At 47.2% G+C, this 12,154-nt stretch overlaps 1 protein-coding gene across 1 annotated transcript; it reads right to left on the bottom strand.

Moving 5' to 3' along the window:
* Positions 1-89: 89 nt before the first annotated feature.
* Positions 90-8,697, bottom strand: SLC25A35 (solute carrier family 25 member 35). Its single transcript, XM_054994825.1, has 5 exons — positions 7,632-8,697; positions 6,202-6,267; positions 5,358-5,510; positions 4,434-4,568; positions 90-2,442 (listed from the first exon to the last, which is right to left on the bottom strand). The coding sequence occupies exons 1-5, from the start codon at positions 8,004-8,006 to the stop codon at positions 2,263-2,265; spliced, it is 909 nt and encodes a 302-aa protein (XP_054850800.1). The 5' UTR covers positions 8,007-8,697; the 3' UTR covers positions 90-2,262.
* Between the last annotated feature and the right edge of the window lie 3,457 nt (positions 8,698-12,154).

Genomic DNA, 12,154 nt, shown 5'->3' with positions numbered 1-12,154 from the left:
AACCAGCAGGGGCTGCCTCAGCCTCTTAGAACATAAGCCACAGGCCCGTATGAAAACGATGTATTTCACTAGGAGCACCCAGTCGATGTTCATAAAGTAAAATTGATTCACATACTCATTTTTCCTCAGGTTTGGTAAGCAGGAAAGATAATTGGGGGGGGGGAGTAGATGCCTCTGACCAGGGCTATGGGACCAAGCCCCACTTCCCATCTCTGCAGATTTCCCACCCCAAGGAAGATCTTTGCAGACCATATTAAATTAGGAGTACCCCACCCACCCCCTGGCTTAAACATGCCAGGGCAGGACAGCAGCAGAAAGCATCCTTGGAAAAGACGGTAGCCATTTAGCCGATTGTACGAATTGCGAGATCCAGGCACAGCAGCACTTTAAAGACCAATTCAATTTCCAAAGTTTTCCCCTCATCAGCTTTGACTCTTTAAAGCTCCTATGTTGGAAATCGAGTTGGTCGTTACGGTGCTGTTAGATCTGGATCTTGCTCTTCTGCTGCAGATTAACATGGCTACCTACCTGAAACTAGATCAAGATGAGTAGTCGTGTTAGCCTGCCTGCGGCAGTGGAAAAGAACAAGAGTCCAGTAGCACCTATGAGACTAACACAATTAGTGGGAGGGTATGAGCTTTCGTGAGCCACAGCTCACTTCTTCAGAGCAAAGCTTTTCTACTACCTGAAACTAGGGATTGCAAGTAGTTGTGCTGCTGCCTGGGGAGGAAAAGAAGTTCTCAGGCTCCACAAGTGCTCCATAGTCTTCAAGGACCAACTGAAAAATTAACCAAGTAGCAAACGAGCATTCCAGTTCCCCAGAATGCTTCTTCAGCAGAACTTTCAATTAAAAATGAATTTTAAAAAAATACCCGGGGGGGGGGGGAATATTTCAGACCATGAGTACAGCCCAGTAGGTAGTGGTGGTCTTAGTGATTCTGGGGCCCTGGGCGACTGTTAGGATACTACCTCTCTCCTCCCCCCCCCCACACACACCAAGGCCAAGCAAGAGTGGCCCTTGCCTCATCCAAGATGGCCAGAATCACCACTGCAAGTCTGCTGCCTGAGTCCCATGTAGGGCAGGCATGCAGTGGCAGGAGACTGATCTTCTCCCTTCCTGGGGGGAAATGGAGCTGTGGGTGATGGGAGGTCTCTCTCAGCTAGGTGTAGTTAGCCCTGTTATCCAGTGGTTAAGACCGCCCTTGCCAGGAGGCTTTTCCCTCATGGCCTGAAATCTTTTTTCTCTCTTTTCTGATTTTTTAAAAAATCCAGTTTGAAGAAGAGTTCTGTGCAATCTGGAAACATGCTCATTACTGTCTGATATTGTCGTTGGTCCTAATAAAAGACTAGTGTTGCATTTTGAGTTCAATTATACTGTTTGCAGTTCTCCAGCCCTAACAGGTCGCTCAGGAGGAATGATATACAGTGTGAGAGTTGGGGGGGAATGTAGTGACTTTCTTAGAGCACAAACCTGCCTGCCTCTTCTTGAAAGAGCAGGGACCATCTTAGCTACTTCTGGGTTGCTGGTAGACGATACACCAAGGCAGTGCAGCAGGTGGGAACAGTATTAATACTCTAGCACCACCCTGGAGGTGGGATTCTTGATGTTCAACTGAGGTCTACCAGAGAGGAGCTCTCAATTGCCAACAGGACAACTTTGTTGCTGTTGAAGCACTGGCGGAGCAGAGAGACCATGCCTGGGGCAAGCCTTCTCAACAGGTGAGCCATCAAACCAAATCCAATCCAGTAGCCCTTAAGAGTTCAGCCAAGCCTGGAGTGACAGAAACAGCCCACAACAAATGTCTAGTTGGATTAATTCAGCTCAGAAGGTTACAAGTTGACCAGGCCTGACCTAGCCAAAGGGGACTCCCAAGTAGAGTTAAAGGAGAGCGAGGGCACGGCTTAGTCACACACTAAGTCTGTTCGGCTCACAACACATTGCAATTGTAGTTTTGGTCTTTGGGGTCAGCATGGGGGGCAAAAGATCTTCTCCTGAGTAGCACTGCGAGAGAGGAGGCCAAGAGGAGAGACGTCATGAAATAACCAACTGCCATATCGTGGGATGCAGTGTGAGGAATAGATGATTGCTCGCCTTCTCTATGCAACGAAAGACATCACGGGCAGCTTCATTGCAGTCCCGGGCCAGTACATAGCAGCAGAGAGGAAAGGGAAGGACCCGCTTTGCCAATGTGAGCACCTCCCGGTCAGAGAGGAGCCAGGGAAATCGTGTTGGTCTCTTGACACTTCCAGCGACAATTGGTATCACCGCTGCTGCGTCCAGCGGGCATAAGTCTCGCGCAGTTGGTCCCAGAAGAGCAAGCTGAGGATGGTGTGTGGCCCGATGCGGAAGTAGGAGGCTCCGAGTCCCTTGTAGATGCCAAGGAGACCCTCTGTGCGGATTATTTTGGCAAGGCAATCAAGAAGACCCTTATACATCAAACCCTGCAGCAGAAGGAGAGGCAGAGGCATTTAAATACATATATATATATTAATTTAGTGGCAGTGACCTCTCTTCTTCTCATCCATGGTTTTAAGCCAGGGACCCTGAACCTTTCAGACATTTAGGCACTTCTGGAATGTTGAGAAATGGTAGCAGATGACCCCCACAAAATGTCTGCCATAGGAGCCAATGATAAGAGTGAAAAGATCCTGAGGGAAAAAAACTCCTCCGATGGAGGCAACTGTTTGTTTTCCAATGAATATTTCCCAGAGTCTACTGAGGCCTGAAGTCTTCTCCAGTTAGGTGAAGGAAAAGCTGAAGTGGCTTTTTGTGATGGAGAAGAAGCAAATTTGGTGTAGTGGTTGAGTGACAGGACTCTAATCTGGAGAGCCAGGTTTGATTCCCCACTCCTCCACTTGAAGCCAGCTGGGTCAGTCACAGCTCTCTCAGAGCTCTCTCAGCCCCACCCACCTCACAAGGTGATTGTCGTGAGGATGATAATAAGACATACTTTGTAAACCACTCTGAGTGGGCGTTAAGTTGTCCTGAAGGATGGTATATAAATCAAGTGTTGTTATTGTTATTATAAATTAGAGCCAGTGTAGTATAACGGCTAGAGTGACAGATTAGAATCTGGGCAAGCCGAGTTCAATTCCGTACTCTGCCATGGAAGCTTGTGAGGTGACCTTGGGCCAGTTACAAACTCTCAGTCTAACGTACTTCACAGGATTTGTTGTGAGGAAAAAAAATGGAGGAGAGGGGAATGATGTAAGCCACTTTGGGTGTTTATTGAGAAGATAGATGAGGTAAAATATATAAAGTAGGTGCCAGGAAACACATCAGTGGGTATCATGGTGCCCATTTGCCCAAAATGGGGATTGTTCACTTGTGAAGGTGTTCACTTGTGAAGGTATCCTTGGGGGCAGGGGCTTTGCCTCAGTGGAAAAGCCTCTGCTTTGCACGCAGAAGATGCCAGGTTCAATCTCCGGCGTTGCCCGTTAAAAAGGGGACTGTGTAGTAGGTGGTGAGAAAGAATTCTGCTTTAGACCCTGGTGACCCGCTGACAGTGTGATTAGACCGTACTGACTTTGATGGAGTGATTCAGTATAAAACAGCTTCACGTGTATTCCTGATCAGGATTAAACTTCAGTTTCAGGGCAATTTAACATTGGGTAAAACTTGGGGACGTGGGGGCAAATTCAGAAGAAACCGTGACCGCAAGCAAATCGACAGGATGGGAGCCTGCACGGTATTAAAGGAAAAATTTGGGGTGGGAATGAACAGGGAGGAGAAGAGGAGAAAATGTACAGAGCAGAAGTTCTCCACTTCACCGCCCAGAGCCCCTGGGGATGGGTGGTATATAAATTGAAATATAAAAATAAAAAGTTCTCCACTTCAGAATGTATAGGCAAAACCATCTCAAAATTAAGTTTTCAGCTCCCTCTCTGGCCCCTATTGTGGGAAGGGTGGATCTTAATTTTCTATAGGTGTACGTGAGAATTGTTGGCCAAATTGTGGCTTTAAGATTTTGTTTCAACAGGGGGAAAAAATACAAGATTGTCATCCGTTTGTTACTTATAATTTTAAACATGAAATGCATGTTAACACAAGAGGTCCCAGTTTTTCGTTTCTAGGTAAAAGACGTCAAACTTGCCGTTTTTTTGCTTTGCTACAGCATTACCAGAGATGAAGCAAGACCTGGAGAATTGGGAGGGGATGCAGAGACTGGTCCAGTTCTATCTACCTACCCTTTCTCCACTCTCCAATTTTGACTTCACAACAACCCAGTAAGGCAGGTCAGGATGAAAGATAATGACTCCCCCAGTGTCACCTGGCGAGCTTCATGGCCAAGTGAAGATTTGAATCCGGCACTCTAACCACTACAGTTCACTGTCTCTCAGCGGAGGAGAGAGGCTTCATATCTCCCTCCCTTCTGTGTCCACCCAAGCCAGACACTGCCACAGCCCTAACCTTCCCAGCCCTCTATGCTCACCTGACCCTCGGGGCTCACAGGTTGGTTGTAGAGTCGGGTGCTAGCCACATCAAAGGGGGTCATGGCGATGGCGATGGTGAAGCTGCTCGTCATCCCAGCAGACAAGGCCACCAGCCAGCTGTTTTTAGGAAAGATCTGGTGGTGTGAGAAGGAGGCAGAGTGAGTGAGAGTGAAGGAGCAGGTGCCCACATCCTCGCACAGGCAACAGGAGTCTCTGCACAGAATTACACTGGGTGGTTGGTGTGGGTCTACACCCGTGAGTTCAGAACTGAGCAATAGGAAAGGTTGAATGGGACTGATCTCCTGTATGCAAACAAAACCCAAAATTGTATGAACAGATCTCCACAAGCATTCTTTGGACTTGAAAGGAGGTGGGAGGGGAAAGGGGGAGCTGCAACATAATTTATCACCTGGAATTCCCTTAGTCTAACTACAACCGCTAAATCCAGCAAGCGATCCCAAGAGAGTACCTTCAGAACCCCATCCTCATTTTCCAGTAGCCGATTATCTAGAAGTGGTGGTGGGTCGACTAAGTTAGAAAGTCATTTAAGGGGGGAGGCAATGAATTCACAAAATTTGGGGGGGGATGTAATCAGATAAGCTGCTAGTTCAGAAACACTGATCCATTCTTATCTAAAACATGCTTTTCATCAAATTCCCTCTTCTCACTTATGAATTTCACAGCTTTTATTTGCGGCAGTTGGAGGCAACATAAATTATGGGTACTCTAGCCTCACTCAAACATCGGAGAGCCTCTCTCATGGACCAAAATGGAAACGAGAGATCACACCTGACGGCAGAGGTAGACCATGTGCACACTACCCACCATATGATTCAAAATGGAATGGCAATAGCGATGGTTCACTGCCACCACCCTACTGCAAAAAAACCTCAGCCATCTCGGCAAACATTCATCTGCTTTACCCCAAGGTTGCCAATGAACTCCTTGGAAGAGGTGAAAGTCGTCAGCTGCGTAGCGGATCCCACCATGACTCGGGGAACGGCTGAGATAGCCCCCCGCCAAAGTCCCGCCATGCCGTGCTCTCTGTGGATCATCACCAAAGCGTGGACCATCCCCTAGGATCCAAGGCAGTGGGGAAGAGCGTTAATAACATCACTACCCGTTATTTGCACACAGCGCTGTCTTGATTTCCAAATTACGCAGTACCCTTTAGCTGTATCACCTTGACAGGTGGGCCATTTGCCATGCCCAAGGTCTGCAATGGAAACTATGGACTGGATTCTGCAGACCTCTTCCACTAACTGGCTCTCTTTGCAAGAGGCTCCATGAAGTATGTACGGAGCTTTTCTTGCAATTGCCCTGGGAGGCGATGGGGAGAATAGCAGCAGCCTTCTGTCTCCTCTGGTTTCCCTCTGTGGACACTTCACCGAAGGACTTGTGGGCTGCTTCTTACGATGACCCCCTAGAGAAGCTTTGGATGCTGGGCAACTGTGAGAGTTGTCAAGGTAATACCTGTTGCCAGAATGTTCCTTCCCTGGGAGAACTGGCCCCTCGGTACAAGCATGCAGCTCTGGGCCACCCATCCTTACAGGGCTAGCGTACCCAGGTGAGCACAGGGAACGGAACGAGGCCGAAATTACTGCTTAATTAGGTATTGTAGATTGTGCCATTGTAGATTTGTACTGTTTTATTGTATGCTCTTTATTATCCTATAGTTTACATTTTATTATTGTTGTACCCCGCCCTGAGCCTGCTTGCAGGGAGAGCGGGCTAAAAGTGAAACAAACTAAGCTAAACTAAACATACCTCATGCTGGTACTGATGCCCTACGGCAATCTCCGCAGCTGACTGCGCCTGGATGTGGGTCTTGACCTTGGGGGAAGATTGGATAGATTTTACGTTCTTGGATCACAGATTCCATCAAAGCCATTAGGCAGAAATCTCATTTCTATAGAAACCTCTAGGCAAGACTGTGCTCCTCAGAGCCATTGTGGTATCAACCAGGAGACACAGTCTCATTCCCTTAAGGTCACCTGAAACCTCGGAGGAAATGTGGAACAAGTGGCGATGGAAGTAGTGTTCCATAAAAAGGCCTCCCCTGTAGAATCTTCCATCAGCCAGCAATGGAGGAAGGATGCAGGAATGGATGGACCACAAGAACTCATTTCACAGGAAGTCAACACACAACACGGTGCAACAGATCACAGTGCAGGACTTACAAAGACCTGGTTCAGTGTTGATTGCAGAAGGAAAGGGCAGTTTAATAATCTGTTTAGACTGCACATGACGTCAGATCTGCCCATCAACAATGGAATTACCCTTCGCTATTAAAATGATGTAACCAATTGTGTTGATTGCAAAATAAGGAAACAAAAGTGGTTATGCACCGGCTGGTATACACTTGAAAGGCTTAAATGTTGGATTATAGACAGGGGAGGGGGGAAGGGAGGGAGTTGCATCTGGCTAGCGAGTGTCAACCACTCCCCCAAAGAACCAGTTCAGCATCTTTTCAGTTTCTTTTGCTCCAGGGCTGGCCCCACTGCTAGGCAAAGGGAAACAACCGCCTTCAGGACCAGATTTGGGGGTTAATACAACACTGTCAGCCCATTTATTGATAAAATGTTGTTCAACTAGAATTGGAACACTATCAGAATGTTCCATCTCAGAGATCACAAAGTTCTGGGGGAGGAGAAATTCTAGATCGGGGTGATCTAAGCTAAACAGTTTCCAAAGAAATAAAAAGTTCTATATTTAAAAATAGGAAGCTGCTCGTACAAGGAAGAGTCAGGATTCTCAAGAAAGTTTACCGTAAATGCAAACATCAGCAAGAAGAAATAAGAGATCCAGTTTCAAGGAAACTCTTCTCCTGTTTGAGTATTATTTAGTGAGCAATTTTTTAAAAAAGACTCTAGCCTGTGCCAACCCAGACTTGGGAAAATTATGGCCAGGGAAGGCTTCGTTTTAATTTGGCTTCACTGTGCCATGAATGCCTTCCTTTTAGCACCTCCCATATTCCAAAACACATAGACCATGCAAATTGGACTGAAGTGGAAACAAGATGCATTTGCATGGACTGCATATTTTGGAATCTGGGAGATGTGGGGAAAAGAGTGGCGCAGTCGAGAAACGCTACAAAATTGAAGCCAAATACAGAAATCAGGATTTTGGAGGCTACTAATCCCGTCTCTCACAAGGATACAGCCTACCCTCTTCCACATCCCATTCTCAAGACCCACCAGGTAGATTGGGCTGCTTGTGACGGCACCCATCACCCCAGCCAATGCCCCAGCCAATGTGCTGCGCAGCGGGCTGAGGTGTCCGTCACAGGTGCGAGTGTAGCCGGCCGACTCTGCAATCCCGTAAGACCCCAGGCGGATGCCGTTCATGCTAAACTGGTACAACAAGGCGGGCAGCAGGCCCCTCTGGAGCGCCGCTAGGCCGTCCACCCGTCCGATGGTGTAGAAGGCGTGGAAGACGTTGCGGTAATGGCGGGTGTAGGTGCCAGGAGCACGGAGTTCACCTTGCAGCTGCATGCGGGTCTTTACCACCTCCAGAGGGTTGGTGAACAGGCAAGCCCCACAAGCCGCCACCCCGCTAAGAAAGAAGTCCATTATTGCAGGTTTGCAGAGGGGTGCTTAGGAAGGAGAAAATGAATTGGGGGCGATGAGAAATGATGGGGGATTCTGCCAGGAAGTGGGCCCAAAGCTATCAGGAGCAGGTTTGGAAGACGGAGCCCTTTCTGAGGATATTCCAAAGGGGATCCTTCTTGAGAATATTGCAATGGAGATCAAGTGTATGTAGATAGGGACAAATGCAGGATCTTGGTTAGGTGACCCCAAATGACCCTGATGAAACGGAAAACAGGTAAAAGCCAAAGAAAAAAAAAAGCAAACAACACAGGGGTGGGAGGCAAGCTTTGGGAAGTGATACTTGTGTGCAAAAGGAAGACAGGAGGAACCAAAGGATACAGAAGATGGAAAAGCAAGGGTTAGGAAAAGAAGGGTGTCAATATTTGGTCTTCCAGGATTTGGGGTTGGGGTGTAGAAAGAAGAAATCAGAAAAGGGAGCTACCTTGGCGACCTGGAAGCCATGGGTTTGCAGATGCCGAGTGTTTGGGGGAGATTTAAAAGGAGAAACAAGAATAAGAAAAGGGAACCAATAAATCAGGTTGCAGTTTCAGGGCTAGGGAGGACAGCGGCAGCTGATCGCGGAGATCGCCTCCGTATATAATGTAAAATATCGCGGGGCGGGGGGGAGAAGGGGGTAGGAGGTGGGTTCTTTCTCTCCAAGGGAAGCTGAGGCAGAGGGAAGTCAGGGTTGCAAAGGCTGAGCAGCAAAGCCAAAAGGGATCAGGGAAGCCGGGGGTTGGAGGAGGCTCTGACCCGAGAGGGAACCCCTATTCCTCACGTGCCCGCTGCTCCAGGGGAGACTGGCCGCCCTCCCTGCGCGCCTTTCCCGCGCCGCCCGCCTCTCTCTCCCGGTCTGAGCCGGCCCGGCTTCAGCCGGACAAGTTACCGGCAACCTCCAGCCTTAGCCACGCCCCTAGCCGGCACCGCCGGCCAATGGCCGGGCGTTTCCTACGCGTCACTCCCCTGCTCCGCCAATAGGGAAAGGAATGCCCAACGGGCTCTCATTGCGCATCGTTCGGCCTGAACGCACCTGCACGACCAGGTGGGGCGGAGCGTCGAAGCAGCGCGGAGCTGCTCCGCGTGTCGTGTGAACGAAAGCAGAGGGGGAGTTCAGGTGAACACGGAAACGGGCCGGCGGAAGGGGAAGATGTTTTTGTTTTATTATCATTATCAATGCCTTTCTTCGTAGCTCAGAGCTCCTTTTCAGCATTTCTTCAACTCTGTGGTGATTTTCAATCTTTGCACCTTTGCATTTACGTACCCTATTACACTGCTCACTGAAACGTCTTTGAAATTGAGTATACTGACTCGCAGCGCCTTGAGTCTCTGTGAGAAAAGTAAATTGTAAATGACGGGGGGAAATAAAATGTTTTGGTTGATCGCAATCACATATTCGCGTTTCCTGCAGCCAGAGGGATGCTTGGGCGGCGTTTCCCGGTTCTTATATTGTTGCTTTCTCGGAGAGAGGGAGATTCTGGCAAATATAAACTCGGTGGCTGCTGGTGAAGGGTTAGTTTGTTTTTTTTAAAATGTCAAGTCTGATATATTTTCTTGCATGCGTGAACCAGGATTGACAGAGCGATCCCCTTAAAGTCTGGGTACCCCGACTCCACAACATTTCCATGCAAGGCACCCAGCACCCTCTAGCACCCTGAAAGATGAATTCAGTGTAGTTGCTGAGGCTTTCCTTTGCTCCCCACCCCACCCATGAATTGCGCAATTTCGCATAAATTGTTTGACAGCTCGGAATTAAATTAAAATTCTCAGCCGGCTTCGGGGCAAGCGCCGACCTTTAATGATGCTATACTATACATACATTTCAACTGAGGTTGAAATCTCATTGAAGGGCTCATGTACATAAATCAAAGGCCAGCCATCTGCAATGCTGAGGCTGGTGTTGCATGTGCATTCTGTCACAGCCCCTCTGTGCTCCACCCTTCTGAAAATACATGGTTATATTGACTGACATGAATCCATCACTTTCCTTGGTTTATCCCCACCTTTTGTTAGTGCCTCGGGACACAGCCTACTTCGTTCATCTTACAAATGTTGCTATACCCATTTGCAATAACTGATGATTCCAGCAGCAGCAGCGAAAACATTGATTACAGCTTAACTCCAACTAGCACCCCTGCATACAGAGGCTGTTGACCATGTCCAGTACCTCTTAGAAAGAACACAAGGGCAGAAGTACAGACTGGGCAAAGTTAGCTTTCAGCACACCAAGACAGACTACACCATTCAGGTGTTAAAAGATGCAATTTTTTCATTTACAAGATTCCTTTTGGAGGATGGCTAATATATCCGTGAGGGAAGTCATAATCAGCCCCAGTAGATGTCCCCTCTGCTAGGACAGTTTGTCAGAACAGGGCCTTCTGTGGATGCCGCTCTATAAATAACAACATTCGATTTATATACCACCTTTCAGGACAACTTAACACTCACTCAGAGAGGTTTACAGAGTATGTTATTATCCCCACAACAACAATCACTCTGTGAGGTGGGTGGGACTGAGAGAGCTCTAAGAGAGCTGTGACTGATCCAAGGTCACCCAGCTGGCTTCAAGTAGAGGAGTGGGGAATCAAACCCGGCTCTCCAGATTAGAGTCCTGCCACTCTTAACCAATACACCAATCTGTGCAAGCAACTCGTGGAACTGTCTGCCTGGAAGATCAGGCAGCCTCCCACACTTCTATCCTCACGCTACGTAATATAGAATTGTTCAAGATGGCATTTGTAAAGACAATAGAGCTACATTTCCACGAGTCTGTAGACTAGAACACAGTGTATATATCATGCATTATCTGTTTGCATTATCCTGGTCTCACCACATTATCTTCTAATTATGCAATACCATTTTCTGTGCTAACATATGTCTAATACTTTTTGCTTTGTTTCAAATTTCTGTAATCATAATCCAATTACGTTGCTGATTTCATCAACTGCAAGCAGCTTATATCTCAGTGAGAAAGGCAGACTAAAACAAAATACTGTGCAAATAAGCAAGTTACAAATTCACCTGATTAGTTTGATTTGGCACGTTAGCCAAAGCTAAAGTTCTTTTTATATATCTCCCCAATTGGTCAAAGGGATACCATAATTATCATTGTGATACGGAAACAAATAATGCACGTGAAACCAGGGAATAGACACAGTGAAACTTACTCCATCAACCTCTATGGAAGAGATCAGATAAGCGTACAACCATGCCACGCCATGTCCCGCAATACTCTTTAGGTGTGCCTAAATTCTTGTCAATTGTTTCCCTAATTTTTTGGATGTAGTATTCTGCATAAGAAAAAAATATTTCCATTCAAGTGTTAGGACAAAATTAATATGCTGTACTTTTAAAAGCTTGAGTCAAAACATGCTAAATCACGTCATGCTCCAATGTGGGCACTGGATACTTCTTTAGAAGTATTTTACTTCTGTAAAACCCACATTGCTGAGTGTTGTGCTCATTTGACACTACCAACCTGCCTTACCACCATCCCATGGAATATGCAAGAAATACGTTACTAGCATCTGTGCCTGATGAGGCATATGTGGTTTAACTGTTCTCAGACCATTTCAGTTAGGAATTGGCTTAATTCAACCTATAATTTCATTTATGACACCTTTGTGGAGCAAGCTGAACTACAAAGCCCTAAATCCATCTCACATTTCCTGACAATTAGCAGGGAACTGGGAGGGGAGCCAATGGCAAAGGATTTGCAAGCCTCCACTGTTTTCACTAGGCTCACAGTGGTGACCTATGTGATATAATGCCCATATCATAAATCAACAAAGGTCCTGATTGGTGGCAGAATTGTGGGGTTTTAGCTTCAAGCTGAAAGGGCTTTTCTTAAAGAGAATGTCACTGGATTTCCAAAAGGGGGATTTAAGGGTTATCCTCTCTGCAGGAGAAAGGCTGTTGTGCAGGGTACAACTGACCTCCTCTTTGTGACAATCCCATAGGCCAAGATGGTTCCCATTTGCACCTGCAGGAAGAAATACAAGCCCCACTCAGATCAAAAGAACGACACTCGTTCACTGGAATGTACGGAAGGGCTAGCTCAACACGATCTGGTGGGAAGGGAGAAGGGAAAACAGGACTCCCAAGCAGTCAGCAGAAACAGGAACGAGTTCTTC

Source organism: Eublepharis macularius, chromosome 12 (genome assembly GCF_028583425.1).
Source record: "Eublepharis macularius isolate TG4126 chromosome 12, MPM_Emac_v1.0, whole genome shotgun sequence".
In the NCBI taxonomy this organism is placed as follows: domain Eukaryota; kingdom Metazoa; phylum Chordata; class Lepidosauria; order Squamata; family Eublepharidae; genus Eublepharis; species Eublepharis macularius.
This window is presented reverse-complemented; position numbering and strand designations above follow the sequence as displayed.

Excerpts from the sequence above, each read along its gene's own strand:
- SLC25A35 (XM_054994825.1), bottom strand. The coding sequence starts at position 8,006 with ATGGACTTCTTTCTTAGCGGGGTGGCGGCTTGTGGGGCTTGCCTGTTC. Across the intron at positions 6,268-7,631 it reads CAAGCAGCCCAATCTACCTG|GTCAAGACCCACATCCAGGC; the intron begins GTGGGTCTTGAG and ends TCTTCCCCCAAG. Across the intron at positions 5,511-6,201 it reads GGCATCAGTACCAGCATGAG|GGGATGGTCCACGCTTTGGT; the intron begins GTATGTTTAGTT and ends CTTGGATCCTAG.